General features: G+C 38.0%; 1 protein-coding gene across 1 annotated transcript; it reads left to right on the forward strand.

Annotated features, from left to right (window-relative positions):
• The first annotated feature begins 2,499 nt into the window (after nucleotides 1-2,499).
• LOC146163490 (uncharacterized) lies at nucleotides 2,500-18,928 on the forward strand. The gene is made up of 17 exons (XM_083380523.1): nucleotides 2,500-2,792; nucleotides 4,443-4,485; nucleotides 4,624-4,659; nucleotides 4,884-4,922; nucleotides 5,830-5,859; nucleotides 6,276-6,320; nucleotides 7,538-7,648; nucleotides 8,307-8,602; nucleotides 9,407-9,570; nucleotides 10,557-10,793; nucleotides 11,560-11,796; nucleotides 12,934-13,200; nucleotides 14,000-14,172; nucleotides 14,749-15,856; nucleotides 16,457-16,664; nucleotides 17,360-17,545; nucleotides 18,327-18,928. Exons 1-17 carry the CDS (start codon nucleotides 2,580-2,582, stop codon nucleotides 18,411-18,413), a joined length of 3,480 nt encoding a protein of 1,159 aa, XP_083236649.1. The 5' UTR covers nucleotides 2,500-2,579; the 3' UTR covers nucleotides 18,414-18,928.
• Nucleotides 18,929-21,048: the final 2,120 nt, after the last annotated feature.

A 21,048-nucleotide genomic window follows, 5' to 3' on the forward strand; every position in this document is an offset into this window, starting at 1 on the left:
TTCTCAGCTTGTAAATAAAGCCATGACAACTAGAGTCGTTTTTAAAATATTCGTACAATATTCAAAAATAGACCGCCCCTTTACCGAAACTTTTTGCGTTGCTGTGTCTCGTTATTGTCTTTCTTTTATGTAAGTGCTATAAACTTTCCCATGTAAAGTTACACCCATTCTTATATGACAGGACCTTCGCGTTGGCCTGAAGACGCATTTGACAGACTTGGACAACTAGATAATTCTAGCTTTCTAATTCATTGAATTAGAGCAAAATGCGGCTAATTCTACTTCTAATCTTATTTGTGAATTCATTGTTTGCTCTAATTCTAGTTCTAATCTAATTTGGATTTTACCAAAAATGCTACTTTGTCCAACGGCATTTTTTTTTTTAATTAGCAGACACATATTTACCATTCACGTTCTTATAAGAATAAATTGTGATTAAATTAAATTGGTTGTAAAAACTAAATGTGATTCTAGTTCAAATTTGATTTTTTAGGAATTCGGTAATTCTAATTCTAATCTAATTTGAAAAAAACTCAAAACGATCTAATTCTAATTCTAATATAATTTGGAAAGACTAAAATGGTCTAATTTTAATTGTAATCTAATTTGGAAAAACTAAAATGCTCTAATTTTAATTCTAATCTAATTTTAAAAAGCTAAAATAAATCTAGTTGTCCAAGTCTGGCTTTTGGTACGTGATGGGTATTTTCTGGAAGAATTTACAGCTTAATCTTCGACGTAGCATTATAGGAGGCCGCCAAAGGTTTATAAGCCCATTGTTGGCGAATACAGTCAGTGGCAGTGCAATGTTGTTAAAACACAGATGCAAAATAGCTTTTCGAAGTGCGACTTCAAGATTAATGATAGTTATATGCAAGGCTGGCTTAACCATTAGGCAAAATAAACACACACTTAGGGCACCACATAAATTCCATAGCCGAATTTCCAATAGTGCCTTAGTGTTTGTTGAAATATATCGAGTTAGTCAGACGACTCGGACCTCATTAGTATAGCCGCTCGAAATGCATTTCTGCTTATTTTTACTTTAAAGTATCATCAAACCTCTATATTTTTTAACAATAATATCTTTTGTGGTTTAATATGCTTATATTTTGAATGACATATCTAGAGCACCAAAATCTTAAGTGCTTAAGGCTTTTAAAATGTAGGCTCACTATCCGGCCCTGGTCTTATGTAGGCTATAGTAAATGCGTGGGAACATATAACTTAATGTGTTACTGGTACGTCGCCATTACCAGCGCATTAATTCAAAAGGAAAACTAGTTCAGTTTTACTGCAAGAGCTAGCAAATATGTTGTGAATTTGATAAACTTTGATTTTTGAAAAAAAAACGTTTGAAAACACGCTACTTTTCTCGGTCAGTCCTGTAACCAAAATGATTTGAACGTACCAGACTCGAAAGACAGGAGTTTTAAAGGCGCCCTGCTTTTCCAAATGCGTTAAAATGAATGCAAAAATAATCGCACTTTGATACACATTATAGGGAAACTTTAGCACTGTAAGTAAAGGATGTGTTCAATAGATTTAAACGACAAAAGTAACGACAACCATTGATTGTCTTATAAAATTTCAAAGAGCTAACCGAAAACATCTATCAACTTACGAGGTATATTTTTATTGACATAGTTTTGATTTTTTTAAGGTGCCATTCAGTAAACACCCGAAGTTGGTCAGATAGTCGCAGTCCTTATTCACGTAGCAGGAACGCTCGGAATTTTGATATCCGCTAATGCATTGTGGGCGAACACGGTCTCGCGTTTCACCTCGGCAAAGGTCGCGAGACGACGCGGACATTTAAAGTTATGATTCGTCCGAACGATTGGCGTTAAACAAAGGCCCACGGGCCACCCCTTTGCGCGCAGTTTGTGAGGACAACGCTCCGGTTTCGTTTTTCCGTCACCCAACACGGCCTTCCGTGCTTAGGTACCTTGTAGAACGCAGCGTATAGAAATTGAAGTCAATAATATCTCCGGCGCGTCCCGAAATATTCAGGTTAATTGCTCCTCGGGCATATTCTCAAGTCCTGAAGAAAGTACAGCCATTAAAACAGTGAAAAAGGGCGACAAAAATTTACTTTTAGCCTATTTAAACCGTATAGCCTAAAAGTATTTTTTAGGAAAGGAAAATCTATTGCAGACTTGTCGTAAAATATTCAAATTTCATCAAACCTTTTTTCCTAGTTCTTTAGCTTATTTTTAAAAAGTATTTTGTGTGAATATATATTAGGGAAATCAATTTGAGAATCAACCACATGCTGAATATGATTTAAAATTTAGGTCTTTTTCATAATTTAAGCAAGGAATACAGGCTTTTTCTGACAGAACAAATAAAAAGGCAGTATGGAAATTAGTTGTATCCTTATAGGTTATTGGGAAGCTTACTTTATAGGGTTAACAGGTGTACAAAACGCTTACCTTTTTTACAACATACAGATTCATTTTTTTATCAATTTACAGAACGGTCGAGCAGCAACAAATGGCTGTCTAGAAATGTAGAAAATATTCTGTTCGTAGCTGAAAACCATTTCAAGCCATGTTTATCTGAATACGCCCATAATCATGGCCAGAAGGGTGGTTCGGAAGATTGCGAACCCGTGGTGTTCGTTTGGCACGAAGCGACGCCGATTATGGAGGTTAAACTTTAGGTTTTTTGTCGTCATATGCGTCTTGGCTACCCTGACTGTCGTCACGGTAAAATTTGGGGAAGAATCGTCAATTTCCACGGATACTTTGAAGCCGAATCTTGTCCAGCAAAGGTTGCTCAGTCTACAGGTAACACACTTTGGAATGCCAGAGGCTAAATTCAACTGTATGATTAATGAGAAATATATATTGGGTTTAAATCCCATGCTAGACTTTTTTAAATGCTATTATTTGTCTTGTAATTTTACTCTCCCCTTTTATAAAGAGCTTTGTTTTCTAACGACTGGAAGGTAGGCCTATAAATCTAAACTAAAGTGAACACAAAGTTAAACAACGGAGTAAAGTTCGCCAGTGAAACTAATGTGTGTTGACTTGGTCGTATTTTTAAGTTTTTGGAGTGCACAAAGAAACTGGTTAAAAGCTGGCTGGGTTCTCAATCACTAATGGTTGGGAGAGTTAAGGGTGTACGTATTTTTAGCAATAAAAGTGTTACTTGGGTACACTATGCACAGATGTGTAATACAGCTTAAAAAAAATTTAAGGAAGAAGAATCGATACTTACTAGTATCATCATAAGTTATATTTGCTGACTATAATTCACATTCCCAGCGATAAGAATCGCGTTCAACATTTTCAAGGTAAAATTAAATGCATGCTGGCAGTCAGTAAATTCACTGACGATGATTGAAGTATATGTAGTCTTTCGTGTTACCGACATCCCAAAATACAAGCCTATATTGTTCCCCTTTTTTAAAGCCCGCTAGGCGCTGCCCATTTTAAATTCACCCAACCTGGTAACGTATCTAAACATCTTTCTCAAGACAAAGTTACTTACTATTAAAATTAAAAAGTTAGTTTTCGGGTGCTTTTGAAATGCCAATGCGAACTGCCATATTTGGTATATAGGCTACAAATTTATAATGGACTGGGACACCACCACAAAGGTAAAAGCAAGAAACAAGAAATGTTCGCTTTTAATTTGTCCTATATTGATATCAAATTTCTTCTTTGTGTTACACCATATAATATGAGCCTATTGTTCCTATTTTAAAAGCTCGCATTGCGCTACCTTTTCAAATAAACACAACCAAAGTCTTTATGTAAGTGTTAATGTTTCAGTACAGCAGTTGCAACAAAAGTACAAAAACACATGTGGATATCGTTATTTATTGAAAAAGTATTGTAGGCTACTTGATTTTTTTGTTGGTGCCTTGGATTTATAATTATTTTTAGTTGATAATTACTATAATTTTATTTTTGCCACCTTTTCGCTTATTGCAGTTTGGTTGCGATATTCAGATGAAATTTACGTAAGCATGATTTGTACAAATGTTAACAATATTTAATCACAACTTTTAGCGAAGCTTCTCATAAAAAAAAAATTAAAATTAAGGGTCATTCCGCAAAAGCTTTATTGTGGCAATATTCTTTTTTCGACTACTTTGGGTAAATCAAGACAAACTTGGGTCAACCCTATTACATTTATTGTTGTTTTTTTTAATTTCACAAACACAAAAAAATACCGAAAAGGCTGAAGTAAGCTATCAGTAGGTTATCAACCAAACCAACTTAGTCAAACATTTTTAGGTTAAAGAAGGGTTTTTTTGAACTCTCTTTCGCCAAAAAAAAATATATACGACTTTTTGTAACAGAACTGGCCGAAAAATATGACTTTCGTGATATAACCGGCTGACAAAAAAAATGCATCCCCCCACTGCGTTAAACAAGCATGGCTGTAGGCTATAACCGGTTTGATAAAAACATTTATCTTACTTTCAGAGTAGAGCATTTGCGGAACGACGAAAGAGGAATCGAGTACAGAGTAAGATCAAACATTTTTATGACTCAAATTCGCTTATTTATAAATTTTTTGTAGATAAACGTTTTCCGAAACAATTAAAATATGCTGTTTGAATATGCCTTACCTTTCCATTGCTAAAGTTTGCTTTATAATTTGCAGATGTGTCGTTAGTAGTTGATCCGTTCGCAACATCAGGTAACGAGTTCGTGTAGTCTTGTAATCAACAGTCTTTTACCTGCTTAAGCCAACAACTTGACTTAAGTGCACTTAAGTCGCTGTTTTTAAATAACTTGACTGGGTTTAAGTCTTTCGACCAAATGAATTGGGTTAAAAAAATGAGGTTTTTCATATAAAACGGTATGAGTATAAACATAAGGGTTAAGAAACAACTAACGTAACACACTTTTTATTTCATTCAGTTCAAGCAGATGAGTGGAGAACGGCAGTCAGCGGTGACGGTAAGTCGATATGTATTGCAACATCTCAACTTCCGAGAACCTAAATATAATATACAAAGATCTAAATATATTGTACAATCCAGGTAGGCTATTAACTTTTGTTGTCAAGGGAGCTTTTCAAATGAATCAAAACCTTTGCCAACCAAGTTTGCCATAATGTTCACCTGAGAGGCGAACCCATTAATTCCAACATAAACATTTTTAAAGGCCCACATTGTTTATTTGTCATTGCAATATATATAGTGAGTATATCGATTGTCAATGCAATACCGTGCAAATGTAGCCTTTTGTTTTCAGTAGTTTATTAATGTGTTATAAGTAGGGCGATTATTTTTTGACCTAAAAAATAGGAAATTTTGACAAATTTTGACCTAGAAATAATATATTTTGACAAAATTTTGACCTGTTAGAAATTTCATTCATTTAAATACCCTAGGCGTCGTTAATGACGCGTTTTTTATACCGTATATTGCTCTAATAAAGATATAATGCGGTTAAAATGACTTTGAATATAAATCAAAACTAATTTTTTTGATAAAATTGAACGATAAATTTCAAAAGAACTAAACGACCAATTTTAAAAGGCTGACTATAGTTTTTTAATTTTGTAAACGATTTATGTGCATTTTGATTGGATTTTGACTTGAAAATTTTTGATAAATTTTGACCTAACGTGTAAATTTTGACAAAATTTTGACTTTTTTTGACAAGTTATAAAATAATCGCCCTAGTTATAAGTGCCTTTTGGGGCATATTGTTTGGAGGTTTGAGTTAGACGTTGTATAGGAATATCAAAGTTTAATCGAAATGACCAAGTCAATCGTATTAAACAAAAATAATTTGATCGCCTTCGTTTATTATTTCGTATTAAACAAAATAATTTGATCGCCTACGTTTATTATTTCAGGGTCTGGATCCGGAACTTGTGACTGCTCAGGTAGGTTTAGAAATATCAATTAAGTAAACCAATAGCAGTAAATAAACAATTATTCTACGGGCTCTGCTTGGTATGTTTTTATCTGGATCGCGAAGTATCGTTATAAATATATTCCACGCTTGGCATGCTAGGTCTAAAAAATATAAACTCTGTAAATGTGGAGAATTTTATTTTATTTATCCTTCTTTACCTTTCTTTAACCATAGAATCGCGTTGGTTGTTGCTTTTGCACAGACTGGGTTAAACTAATGTACCCAAATCAATAAAACGTTGGTGTTTTGGACTAACCAGGTAGTTGCTATTTTTTTTAAAGTTTGGGTATGTCTAATGCAAAAGGTTGTTACGCAAAATGTGACAAGTCTGACGTCAGATACCCTCTTCGCATAGCGCTAATGGCTGGTCATTTTGTTGTTTAGCAACTTCAGTTTCATCTGGTGCTGGAAGTGGCTCGGGTTCTACACGTGAGTAGGGTTTAGATCAGTGGTTCTCAACCTTTTTTCTTTCGTGGCCCATTTTCGTTGCACATAAATTCTGTGGCCCAATAAATTTTTATGAAAGAACGAATCATAAAAAAAGGTTTAGAACAAAAAAATAGCGGAGAATATATATAAACAGATTATTTATTCAACCGTGCTTTAGTGAGATATATACTTAGTGCTGAACAATAAAGTTACATTTCATTTAGATTGCTTCTTGATTCTTCCCCAAGCCATTATTCCTGTAAAATTAGGTATAGTGACATAAATTAAACTAAATTCTTCAATAAATATAGCGGTCTGTGGCCCACCTAAAAAGTTTCCATGGCCCACCAGTGAGCCATGGCCCACTGGTTGAGAACTGCTGGTTTAGATGAATTCGCGATAATCGTGTTATGCCGTATTTTGCACTGGGTTAATTAGTTACCTTAACTGAAATTAAGGGTTTTCGTCGCCTTACATCGTTTAGGGATACATCGCAGGCCTTGAAACCAGGAAACAAGTTCATTAATTATATAAATTTCTGTGATTTCATGTACAATATCGTTAGGACAAACCACATTGGGGATGTACATTACTTTCTATTTATTTTGATACTGATATTCGATATTTTGGGGTAAAATTTACTGCGATACAATCCGAAAATTTGTTTTGCTTTACGCTTTACGGGAAGCGTACATATATTTGATTTTTAATGTAACATTTTAACTAAAATATACAAATCAAAATCAAAAACTATACCAATAAGTAATGGACGAGTACCGACACTATAACTCGAAATCAGGTGTCGACCTAAATTCGATATTATTGTGCATCCTTTAACCACATTCACCTGTGCGTAGAAATACACGTTACTTTAACGACAAACCCTAACAGCTAATTATTTTTGATTAAAAAATGAAACTTAATGCATTACAATATGACCTGATAATGTATGGCAAAGCCAATTATAGTTTGAGTAAATCGACATCATCTTGCTAAACACCTTTCGATACGCACTTGTATAATTATTATTAGGTAATAATGTATCATCATAAGTTAATCAAAAGTGCCTATCATAACGTCTTTTTTGCCACGACCCACTTGACTTTAACATTCATTATTGTCCTACATTATACAAATCACTGTATAGAGTAGGCCTACCAAATAAGTAACTTGTTTGCAATAATGTTTGTAAGAAAATGAAAAATACTTCTTAACAGCCTGTGTGTGTACAACAACAACTTCAACAACAACGACTACAACAACTACAGCTAAACCAACAACAGCAGCAGCAACAGCAACAACAACAGCAACAATAACAACGACTCCAGGTGAGCTTGTGTGCATCGTAGAAGTAAAAAGCCCTTAAGGAAAGTTGCATGTTATAACGTTTTAAATGACATAATAAAATCGATGCTTGAATTATAATTCCTAACAAACGTTTTTTTTTATTTTAATAAAATTTAGCGTCATACTTGTTTGCTATACAGTACAATAAACAATTTCTAAATGCCGTTTTCGAATTTGAAAGACCCCGATACAGTTAGTTAAGTATTTACTTACGGTTATACGGGATAGATGATTTCTGTAAGCATTTCTTACCCCTTTCTATGTAAAGTATAATATTGGAAAGCGTGTGAAAGCCTTTGATTGCGCTTTAGTCAAAACCAGCATTGTTATACACCAAAAAATAAATTTTCTTAAGTCTACTGATAACATGACATTCCTTAAATTATATTTGGCAAGAGTTTTTGAACCACTAAAGAAATGTGAACATTTATTACCCTTCATTAAAAAGTGACGCCGACCCGTGAAGATTTTTTGTTCGCGTCGACCAGGGTCCGCATGGAATTTTTTAGAGATGACGTCGTTAAACCAAGAGGCTTAACCAACTCTACATGCAGTTTATAAACGGGGTGTTGTGACAGAAAAGCCGAAAATACTTGTCCGAGCTTAAAATTTCGACAAACACAACGCAATACTTTCCAGCAACAACTGTTCCGCCGGTGGTGACCAACGATCCTGACACTACCACGACGCAACCAGCAACCACGCAACCAGCAACCACCACAACCAGCACCACAACTGGTTCAGGGGATGGCGACGATTCTGGCATCACAATCGGTTTGCTCATTGGGGTGGCGGTCGGCGCTTTCGTGTTCGCAGTATTGATCTGCCTTGCGATCGGCTACGGCTGCTACAGATACTACAAGAAGAAGCGCGAGTCCTCTTACAAACTGACTGACGCCGTTGAGGAGAATTCCGGCGAGTTTACGCCTCACGCGGTAAGTTGCAGGGGCCTGAGGTATCTTTGATTTCGCAAACCTCCACGCAAAACAAATCTGGAACAGGCCAAAACACATTTGGGGTGTCTTATAATATCGGTTCGGTTATAGTAAAATCAATATTTTTTTCGTCTTGCAAACTGACCGACGCCGTCGAGGAAAATGCTGGCGAGTTACGCCTCACACCGTAAGTTGGAGTGGCCTGAATAAAGCTCCATTGAAGTTGTGTTGATGTAGTTTCACAAACGACCACGCGAGAAATCTGGAGCAGGAAAATACATATTAGGGATGCCCCATAATATCGGATCGGAGTCGATGTGATAATATGCATACTCGTCCGATGCTCGGGTGGTGTCGTTTCTGATCTGATACCTACTTAATTTTTGCATTAGAGAGTGATTTGTTATACTATTTAGCTTAAACTAATAAACTATTTATTACTAGAAGGTAAACAATTATCTTAACTTTCTACAAAAGATGGTATAAAAACTGATCAAAACAACTACATATTAACAGGGCTGATTGTGATTGTTGGTCAATGTGTTTAAATAACTGTGCGTTTCAGTAAACCATTGCAACTCCGCACTTAAAGTCTGGGATTAAAAATTACAAAAATCTGTCAAAAATAATGAAACGGTCCGCATAGAAATAATAATTACAGAAAAGTGGCACTTCCACCAAATTAGAAATACAAGACTAGTGGCGTTCTACAATTACGGGCATACTTGACGAGTATACTTTCGGCCACGCAACAAATTGCGTCTAAAAATATTTCCGATACCTAAAGAATGAATTCTCCAACAGGACCAGCCCTCCGCCACCCTGGCGAACGTCTCAGCGAAAGAGGACCTTCTGAAGGATGCTCTGGGCATGGGAAGCATCTCGGTACTCACCTTCGCCATTCAGCAAGCAACTGCGTCTGGCCTTTTCACGGTGAATGACGCGCTTATGACCAAGGCACAGTCCAAGTAAGTAAAACATTTAACCCAAGTACAATGGTAGACCGGCGACTTATAAGGTGCAAAAACTCAAATTTCGTAACTTCTTGGCTTCTTTTGCGAAACGTGAAAAATCAATGACTTACGATAAAAACATTTTTTTGATACCTGTTTTGTTTACCCAAAGTACTTAGGGATAGTGCATATTGATTTCTGAGGGGCATTTAAATCGACGGACCTCATGTTTATAGCTAAGGGGAACATATGTGTGTAGAAGAAACGTGTTCCAAATGAGATCGGTTTAAACTTTAAACACTCAAGCATACATGTTTCGCGGTATATTAAGAAACTTGAAAAAAAAGATATAGTTTTACGGTAAAAATGACTTTGAATTTGTTTAGAACCGAGAACGCCTTTTCGTAGAAACACAGAGGAAGATATTGAGAGAAAAATAAGGAGTACGGTACGGAGAGATAGATAGAGAAAGGAAAAGCAAAAAAGAGACGAAGAGACAAAAAGAGACAGAACGAGCAAGTGTACGAAAGAAAAAAACAAGGAGAGAAAAGGGGAGATAAAAAACGAGAAACAGATAGAACGAGAGAAATATGAAAGAGAATAGAACGGAAGAAATGAGAAGATGAGTACGAGAGAAGGAGAAAGAAAGAGAAAGAAGGAGTAAGAAAGAGAAAGAAAGAGAAAGACGGAGAAAGAAAGAGAAAGAAAGAGAAAGAAAGAGAAAGAAAGAGAAAGAAAGAGAAAGAAAGAGAAAGAAAGAGAAAGAAAGAGAAAGAAAGAGAAAGAAAGAGAAAGAAAGAGAAAGAAAGAGAAAGAAAGAGAAAGAAAGAGAAAGAGAAAGAAAGAAAGAAAGAAAGAGAACGATACGAACGAAAATGAACGAAAAAGAAGAGAAAGACAGAGAAAACAGAGAGACCGACTAGTCACGAGAGAAATAGAGTCTTAACGATTTTATAGCTCTCACTGAATTCTCCTTAACCCAACCATTTTTGCGTTTGCAGGTTGAACGATTGGAGTCGAGCGCGCAATAAGTTGCAGGCGGCCTACGAGGCCAGGGACCTGGACGCCATCGAGGAAATGATGACGCGTTTCGCAGCGTTCGAGCTCAAGGACGAGACGGGAATCTACAGCAAATGCGCGGACCTCCTGCACGAAAGGAACTCGTGTAAGGCAGAGATGAGAGCGGCGGCCAACATGCGCAACGAAGACGCACTGGTGACCTCGATCGCAAAGTTCAGGTTCGGCTTTAACATTCGTTGGTATCAATTTTGGTGAAACTTAATGGAGGCGGTTGGCTGTATTTTCATCGATGAAACTGTATGTCAACGGTTTGACGTCATGTTAATATTGTTTTTCTGTAGGCCAAAAAATCAAAATAGAAAAACGAAAACTGTTAAAAGAACGTTGCGCACCCCTTGTTTAAATAAATATTCATATTAAACATAGGTGCAGCATTCTGCTTCAACAGAGGAAAAACGCATGTTGTGCGCCAATTATGCAAACCTCAACGCGGTCGACTTTGATCGCCAAACTCATCAGCTTGTGGGTTAATTTTTCCAATTTAGAGCCTGCGTGGTTCATAAAGAGGCTGTACGTAAACACTGAACGCGCAATTATTTGCACAACCCAAACTCTGATTTTTAAAACAAAGCAATACTTTGCCAATGCACTATTTTAAACTTTAAATTTGGAGCAAATTATTTTCTTTCAACGTCAGAACAACCTGTTTTTGTTTTTCGTCAGACAGTAAAATAATAATCAAGTCAGTTAGAAGAAAGATTTTTTTTTAACCATTAACTGTAAGCCCTTTTTGCATCAATTTTTATGTGAATCGTCTATGTAGACGTTATGTAATAAATTCCTACCCCGTTTCTTACTTAAACTTCAGTTTAATAAAACGCTTGAATTTGCACTACATTAAAGACAAACGAAAGCTTGATCTATACTTGGTATAGTCTTATATTTCAGTCATTAGACTTAATAGCCTCACATAACCATCCACAGGAGCCTCAACATCCCGGCAGACTACAGCGCCCGCGACGGCGACCTCCTAGTGGCGCAAAAATCGCTCGGAGAAATCCGCCAGGGGCGCCTCCTGCAGGGAAGGTCGCACAATGAGATGCGTCTAGCACTTAAGGACGCCGTTGCGTTGCGCAACCGACGTAAGATCGTCGAACTGATGAAGCCATTCGAAGAAGCCAACATTCCCGACGTGGACGAAGATCTCGCCCAGGCCGACAGGTCGGTGACGTGCTGTTGCGTCACAATCGGTTGTTTTTTTGAGTTGGTGTGTCGCTCTGCGTGTTAACTTTCGACCAGTGGTTCCCGTCTATATTTTAATCACCGTCATTCTTCAATGTAATGTAACGCCTACGCGTACCTTTCATATTTAGGGCTGACTTTAATTGATTTTCGCAAAATTATACGTTTAAAAATAAGAGCACACTTTAAACAGCATCTGTTAAAAACACTCTGTTAATTCCAAGAATTGTGACCTCATATTTACTGTTACCTTCCATTTAAAAGTTTGTGTTAGTTTCCATTCCACTTGAAGAACCTTACATTACTTGAGGTTCGTTTATAGGGAACCACTGCTTATTAGGCTGGATGGGCAATTATAATTTTTACACCGGGCCACCTAAGAAATATAACATGTTGTTGCCAAAAAAAGGCGTTTAACATAAAAGAAATACAGATGAGATTCGCGTAAAGCTAAAAAAAATCATTTTACTATTTAAAACAGGCAAAATGGACGGGTTCGTGACTGGGTCCGTCCCTGGAAAGAGTAATATATATAAATATATATATGTTAAATACAAACATATAACAGTACCGCTTGTTTTTACATATCTGCCTTGACTTAATAGTGAACAGATTTTTTTTAAACAGGCTATAGGATAAATTTGCAGACGTTTTGTCCAACTAGCGCATAAACTAGAAAAAAAATAACCTGCGATTCGGTTTAAATTGCTTGTCCATTTAAATTTTTCCCTTAAATCAGTTCTGGGTTAAACGAATGATTTTGTCTATTTATGGCGCCGTATGCGCTTAAACGTGAAGGATCAAAGTAAGACTTTTCCTAGGTGGTGTATAACTATGCAGGTTTTAATTTGACTAATTTTGCCTATTCGACCATTTTAAGAACGTAATTTGTTACGGACGAAGGCCAATACGTTTTAGCCAAAAATTTTAGTGAACCTCTTTTTTATCAGCTTCAGAATAAAATACCAATGCCGACTGATTTCGGCCTGTCCTAACAAGACAAAGCGGTGCTCTTCATTTTACTTTAAAGGTGCGTTAAATACAGCCACTTTCGTTAAAGTATAAAAAAAAAACAGTCACATTTATCAGTCGTACATTAAACTTAAATGTTCTCAGGGTTGTTAAGGAGATCGACTCGGAGCAGCTGGCTTTGCGTGACGCGGCCTGGGACAAGATCCAGGCGGCCACGATGGCCAGGGACGCCGGGGCGCTCCGGGACGCTCTGCGGGATTGTCGGAAGAGCGGGATGGCGCTGGAAGAGATCCGGCAGTCGGAGAAGCTCCTCAAGGTGGTGGAGCGAGAAGATCAGCTCCTTCATCAGATGCGAGAGCTGATAGTGACCAAGGACGCGCCAAAGCTGCAGGAAGCAATAGCTGTGTTCCGGTATAAAATGTTACTGGTATTTTACCAATATCTCTCCTTGTCTGGTATATATGTATTTTTGTCTATAGTGGCAATTATACCCTGTAGAGAAGATTGGCTGAATGGGTATTCGAAACGTTGGTACTTCAATAAAATTTTGCCGGAAAAAAAATTTTACAATTGAAACAATGCCTGGTAGCAACAGCATATATTCACGTCCCTCAAATGGGACTCATTTTTTGTCATTTCAATTTATCTTAAAATGACCCTGTTTTAATAAGTGTTGGAGAAATACAGTTATATGAAACTACACTAGTTTTTCAATATAATATTGGTTGGGTATGCTGAATCGTTTGGTAATGGTAATCCAGCATGACTAACGCCAAAGCCTTATAAATGTCAGCCATTTTTTGTCACTGAACTTTTTAAGTAGAAGGCATTTTTAAGCATTTAAACTAATCTTGACGCGTGTGGTGTGAATAGCAAACGGTTACAAAGAAGTGCTGATGCTATAAAATCAGTGTTAAAGAGAAAAAAATGTAAAGAGAATATTTTACATATACGCTCAAACAACTCTGTTTCCTTTTAAACCCAGTTGCTTTACAACTTAAAAAAACTAAAACACTAGTATTGAAAAAGCCTTTACGTTAAAGAACGCGACCGTTATTATTTCCAAAGTTATATCGGCATCTGACAGCAGTGGCTGTATTTTCTATAACGTTCTCCTATGATTTAATTGCCCTGTGCCTTTCGCCTCCTCACAATTAAATAATTATTATACACTATGTTTCACAGTAAAGTTCTCACCTTTTCTTTTCAGAACTCCGGGCTTGCAGCTGGTTGACAAGACAGGCGATGTCCAGCGAGCCGATGAACTGCTTCACGGATTGCGCGACCAGCAGAGGATGGACAGGGCCAAGGGAGACGCCATGTGGAGGCTACAGACCGCCAGGAGCGTGGGAGACATCGGCGCCATGGAGGGAATGCTGAAAGGTGGGAGGCGGATTTGTTGGTGATCAGGCTGCCCTTACAAGATAAATGCCCAGCTAAATTCTTGATCAATAGCAGAATACTCATACTGACAATAAATAACTTGTGAAAATATATAAAAGAATATATATATATAAGTCAAAAAACAAAGTAACAAAAAAGTGTAAAAAACAATAAAAAATAAGTGTCTGACCTAAATTACTCTGCAGAGTGCCTCTTATAGCATTACTTGTAAAAAATGGGATAACATTGAGGAGATAAACATACGTCAAAGAAAATATAAAGCTATTTATTTACGAGCGCTTTGTGTTTGAGAAAGGATTATTTTAAGCATTCTTTTTCAGATGTTTTTGTTTTTTTCAAAATGAGAGAAAAGTTTATTCATAAGAATAGAGGGTTTCTCAAACGTTTCAAATTTTTCTATAATTGATTCTTGAAACAAGATTTGATTCTGCAAAAACGGAGTTCTGTTTTAAACACATTTTAGTAAGGATGGGTTCGTCATACCTTTCATACCCAATCAATAGTAATGTATATACCCAGTCCAACACTGGTTTTAACTTTCTCTGTATTAAAAAGCCCTGGAGAACTTGTCGTCAGCCGGGGTCGACGTCGACGAGGCGCTAATTCTCCGGACCAAGACCGAGGTCGAGACACTGAAGGGCGCTGTCGACTACCGGACCCGGATGGAGTCGATCAAAAGCGCCATCTCGCGGATGATTAAAACCGAGAGCCTGCCGCAGCTGGAGGACCTTATCGATCAGATGGTCGACCTCTCCAAGGACGGCCACTACACAATGACGCAGGATGACGCGCGCGTTCTCGACCAATCGCGTGACATCCTACACGACCTGAAGCGCAAGCACGCTCTCTTGCAGCAGATCGAAATGGCGCGTCCGATGCTCCAGGTGCCGCTGTTGCCCGGCGTGGTCGATCGCCTTGCCGAGGGCGTAGCGCGCATGACGGAGTTGCGCGACTCGGCCGCCGAGTTCCCTGGCGTCTTTACAAAGTCAGACGAAGAGCTGCTGGCCACCGCGACCGTTAACTCGGCCGAGCTCAAACGCAACGTCGAGAAGATGACCATTGCCAGGCAAAAGCTCACAGCGGCGATGGAGACCCGCGACTACAATGCGCTCACCGAGGCAATATCGCTCGCCGAGGAGGCACCCTTTATAGAGCCGGCGTCTTTGGAGGCGGCTAGGGAACGAGCGGCTTTCTTAGACCCTGTGATCCGCTGCAACGCGCTTAAAACCGCAATCGCGGCACGCAGCATTGCTGAGATCACGAGCGCGGTTGACGCGTTTAAGGAGGCCGGGGTGACCGGGCATGACCGCCTGTTGGCCAAGGGCGAGCGCACCGCCGCCAAGCTCAAGAAGCGCAAGCGCAAACAGATCAAGGCCGAGCGGAAACGGAAGAGGGAGGATGCTAGAAAAGCGGCTGAGATCGACGAGCTTAATACACGACTGTCCGAGGCCATGGAGTCCCGGGATGTCTACAAGCTTCAGGAGGCGCTAGATTTGTGCGAGAACAGCGGCTACAGCGACGGGGAGATTCCCATGTACGCGCCGGCCGAGGAGCTCTTCGACCGACTGACCGTCGAGGATTTGCGCGACAAGTTGGCCGACGGCATCGCGCGACGCGACATCGACCTGCTCGAGTCCACCATCGACGCCGCCGATTACGGAGGGTTGGGATTTTTTGTGTTTAATTCGGATTTTGTTTATTGGGAAAATGTGTTGCCATAAGATATATATACATTAAGGTGGATTTGGGTATTTAGGGAAGTTAAATCGGCATATGACTTTTGGGTATGTCACGTTTGGTCAGAAATCCAACTCACACAGTACAAGTCGACTTTGGTTTGTTAATTTAACACGACGTTTTAGTTTAGGGGGGAAATGTACAACGAGACTATTACACAAAGCTCGTATAATGACGCTTTAGGATCGGTAACGTACATTGGGTTAGTCAGTTTTCTACAAGAAAACGTGCTTACAGAATTTAAATGCTCAACAGCTACAAAAAATTATAAGACTCAAGTTATGATCTTCTTAAAAGGCTACGGAAGTGGCTTTTAATATTTTACCCTGGCATCATATCAAAATATTATGTCCAGAAATACATTAACTTGGTATTAAAAACACGCTGATCTCTAGTAAAAGTAAAGTTTTCCCAGCGTACCCACGGCTGGTCAAGTACGCCATGTATCATCTGTTACATCTCATTTAAATAATTTCGTGATAAAACATCCAAGAAAACGTAGTTAACGCCCACTTTTGATTGACAGGTTCGTTCCCGACCTGGAGCCTGACTACAGCTGCGCCAAGGACCTGCTGTACAGTCTTCGCGAACTGCACATGCTCAGGGAGAAGGTTGCCGGAATGAACCGATCCCTTATCTCGGAGATCCAGAGCTACAGCAAGCCGCCTGAGGTGGTGAAGACTGTGATGACCACAGTACTTATGCTTCTCGGCGAGACGCAGAAACAGGCGGCTGTAAGTAACTTAAGAACATGTTGGTGTAACTTAAACAACGAAACGAAGTTATTCTTTATGGCAGGGCTACGGAGTCGGTTAAAGATAACCCAAGTCCGACTCCGGCCAATAAAATAAACCCGAGTCCGACACCGTGCGATTTCGTCGAGCCCCGAATCCGGCTCCGACTCTACAGCCCTGCTTTATGACAAGAATCTTAAATTACATCTAGTAAATTTGCTTGACAATTTGACGAATGTCCTTCTTTTTATTACACCCGAGACATAAAAATGTGCATCTGACCACTTAACCAGTATTTTTTACTCAGAAGGCGGACACAGCTAAATCCTTTAAAAAATCCTTTTAGGCAACGTTTTTAGCATAATTTAGTAGTTTATCCCCACTCATTAAATATCAGTCAAGTCATTTAAAAAATAAAATAAAACGCAAGTCGAGTCTATGGCACGAAACAACAAGTCAAATTCCAATCCAGTCCAGTTACCACAGTAAAGTTCAAGTCAGGTCATTATTGGAGCAAATCAACTCCAATGCAGTCATTTAACCTAACTGACTTAAGTTCAATCAAGTCATTTGAAAACAGTAACCTAAGTGTGCTTTAGTCAAGTCATTGACACAAGTCATTGGAACATAGCAAAATGGACCTAAATATCAAACTTCATTCAATCTCATTATAACTCCGTCGGTTTTGCGAGCAGGACTGGATAAACGTCCGAGCAATCGTGTCCAAGACCGGCAAGGACTCCCTGGCCAGGAGGGTGCGTAGGAACGCCCCCGGGGATGTCCCGGCCGAGTTGTGCGACCGCGTGGAATCGGTACTTGGGGAACTCACGGTGGAGAAGGCAGCCGAAGTCAGCCAAGGATCCGGAACTTTCCTTGCATGGGTAAGCTGTGAGAAAAGCTGTACTGTGTGTTGGTTCCGCGGTTTAACGTGCCGGTTTGCTGGGATTTATTTCAATTAACCTCGGGTGACAATGCTAGCTCAACAGGTGGTAAATACTTTAACTTAGTAAAAGTAAAAGTTGGGTGAAAAATTCATAGAATGCTTAACACGTTTTTATTAATGATCTGATAACTTTAAAATAAACTTTTAGTTACGCTTTAAGCAGTTTAACATATAAATTGATATAAATATCACATTAAATAAATATTCTGTGCCTAATGATTTAGACCAGTCTATAAAAATGTGTGAAGCATTGTATGAATTGACCTTTCCCCCCTTCAGTTTTACCAAGTTAAAGTATTTACCAGCTCAGGTAGGTGATCAAGTATCAGGGCGTCAGGCTGGAAGATTTTTAGGCAGAAATAGGGATAAAGGATAACCTATCTCGTAGAAATAAATTGGTATTTTTGAGTTTGAGCTTCAAACTTCAAGAAAAGATAAAAATGAGCTTCAAAGTTTAAAATAGTGTCTTATCTGTCCTTATTTATTTTCGAATTTGTTTTGGGCTTATCTGACGTTGATTGAACAACCGCCCTTCATAAGTTTTAATTTATTTAAAAGCGAATGTTTAAAAGTTATTTACCAAATATTTCAGACAATATTCACAAATGTTGAAATCTCAAAATTCCTCTAAATTGTACCCAAAACTGCTGATAGCCTGCTGTCATACACATTAACACATAACATCGTCGAGTCTCAAAATTGTATACTTGTATGGCCAGATCACCTGCACCATCAAGGAAGCTCGATCGCTGCATTTTATGAAGCACGGAGCCGAAAGCTCGCACGCTGACCTCTCGGAAATCTAACTTATGATGAGACAAGACTTTTGGTGCTTTCCTAGAATACGATAAATCAAAACGGAGATTTTTTGGCGGTGCAAGAAGCACCGGAAAATATTATTCTAGCTACGTTGTTTTGAAACGAATGAACGGTCTTTTTTGCACAAACTACTATGCCAGCTTTTTGTACCATTTTTTAAAAAAGTGTTAGAACAGATTTTTTTTAAACAAAATACTTAACATGTCGGTTATTCGGCCAACTGATAGCGCGTCGTTTGGATGTTTGTAAAAGTAAGACGATACTTCATATTTGGACTTTAATCTCACGTCCATTTTAAAAAGCGTGCTTTAGCTTGCCGTTACGCATCACCTTTTCACTTTCTTCGTTTTATTTACGAATTATATTGTACTTATTTTGCTTTTCTTATCGTTTTTACTGTTATGCTTTGTCACGTTATTAAGGTTTTACTCAATATTTGTTAACATTGCCTAAGGGCTGTAATTGTTTGGTATATTGTGTATGTACGACGTGCCTTGCGAATTACTGCATCAATAAAATGTTGTGTGAATATCGAAAGAACTACAGCCGAAATACAGATTAGGTAACCGAGCTGTTTTTAGAATAAATGTTGACGAATCTCCATTGCCCAGTGCCTATTTCTCGTTTGCTCAATTAAAGCAATCAGCCAGAGTGTCGAGGGCGCTTTTGTCAAACAAATCACAATCAACGGGTTGTTTGGCTGAGGTTAACTGTAGCTTACACAGAAGAGAGCCAGACTTGCTATGCAACGTGTTTTAGTGTTAAAACCTTAACTATAGATAGGTTCACATTGTTGCTTGGATATCTACAGGAAACTTCTGATGTTTATTATGGTGTTGTGAAGAATGAACACTGTAAACAAAAAGTGGTGAGTGTTTTTATGTTTCAATGTTTGGCAGAATGTAAACCATGTATAACAATTATTCTGATACCAGACAAACGAAACTTACGAAGTAAAAAAATAAGTTATAAACGCAGTTAATGAGTTTACCCATATTTGATTGATTGGTTTTCTGAATTTTTAAACCTGTATTTTTTAATTCCCATTGCAGATTGTGTTAAAAATTATGAACGAGTTACACTGTTATCAAAACATGGTTATAGAATTATAGATAAATGTAAAAAAATAAATTTATGACAGGTCAAATCTTTTCTAAAGTGTTTTTGCTTCAGCAATCCATCGCACACACTTTTAGCAAAAAATATGGATAAAATATTATTTGTTTAAATTTACAAGTTTAACGTTGGACGAAATTTTATTCTACCACGAATCGTTGTTTATCGCAATTTGTTTTTTGGTTCTTGTTTGTTTTCGTGTACCTTATTCTTACGATAAGTTGGTTACTTTATTTATACTGAGTTCTTTATGTAGTTGAATAAGTAAATTTTATTATTTATATAGGAGGGGCAAGGCCTTACGGATCCAGAAAATCTGGCGAAAATATTAGACCTAAGGTTTCAAATAAACAAGTCAAATGGTTCATTGCCGGTTTGTCCTTCCGTGGTCAAACCATTATTCCACTTTCCCCTGGACTTTGCGGTCGCCACTATCCCAGGAGGAACCAATTCACATGATAAAAAAAACGGACTCAGAACGTCTTGTCCAGACAATTTATCTCCAGATTGAAAATCTAATGAAAATAACCAAGAAGCTGTATTCGAGGTCAAAGGTAAATACGCACAAATTTTGGTACTGCGGCGATCTAACTGATTGTTAAGCTTGCGCTTTTTGGTGTAAGCCCTTTATGACTAATGTAATTGCGTAAACATTCTATTATTTGCGGTCAAACAGTCACTGAGTAGTTGAGCACATTGTGCCTGACACCCTAGTTGTCTCCCTCTATAGTTGGTGTTACTATCTTGTAGCGGTAGGAGCTCGCGTTGTTAGTTACTTGACGCTTTACATAAACTCATGCGTTTTAATAACATTGTTTTGTACTATATTTGAGTAGGATAGGAATCCACTTAAGTAACTCATTGTGTTATTAGTAAGTTCATGTGCATTCATAAAGACTTCAGTATTGGATCATATTCAACAATTTTCACCTATTATAAGTTATAACTAAGAGATTTGTTTGATATAGCTAGTTTATCTGTATGTTTTTATTAACTATTTTGTTGTGCCTTACATCTATTGTATTTGTGTATCGAAGCCCATAATTTACCAACCATCATTAACGCTGCCATTCTTGCTGCCTTACCCAAACAAGGAATCAAATATTTTAACTTTGAAGTTCCGAACTCAACAGTTCTCTGGTATAATGCAATCCATGTCTCCGATGATGACCTGGCCATTTATATTGTGCAGCTAGAGAAGTGATAAAGCCTTCATGTCGCAACCCAAGGACGGCACTTTTTCGACGAGTATCGCCACTTTGTCTGAGTTGGTATACCGTCTTACACAGCAACTTGGAAACCAACTTTTATATTGAAACATCGTCGCTGGTATATGCCACATTAACGTGTTGCTAAACAAGGGGACTCATAAAAAAGGATAATATTATAAATATGATCTTGTAATAATAGCAATTATTCTTTAGACTTTCCTGTCCTAGTCAAAGTCAGTCGTTAATAAGTTCCAGTCTTTTAAAAGAGAAATATATTTCGCCATAAAGGCATCAT

This window comes from Ascidiella aspersa, chromosome 2, assembly GCF_963924565.1.
Source record: "Ascidiella aspersa chromosome 2, kaAscAspe10.2, whole genome shotgun sequence".
In the NCBI taxonomy this organism is placed as follows: domain Eukaryota; kingdom Metazoa; phylum Chordata; class Ascidiacea; order Phlebobranchia; family Ascidiidae; genus Ascidiella; species Ascidiella aspersa.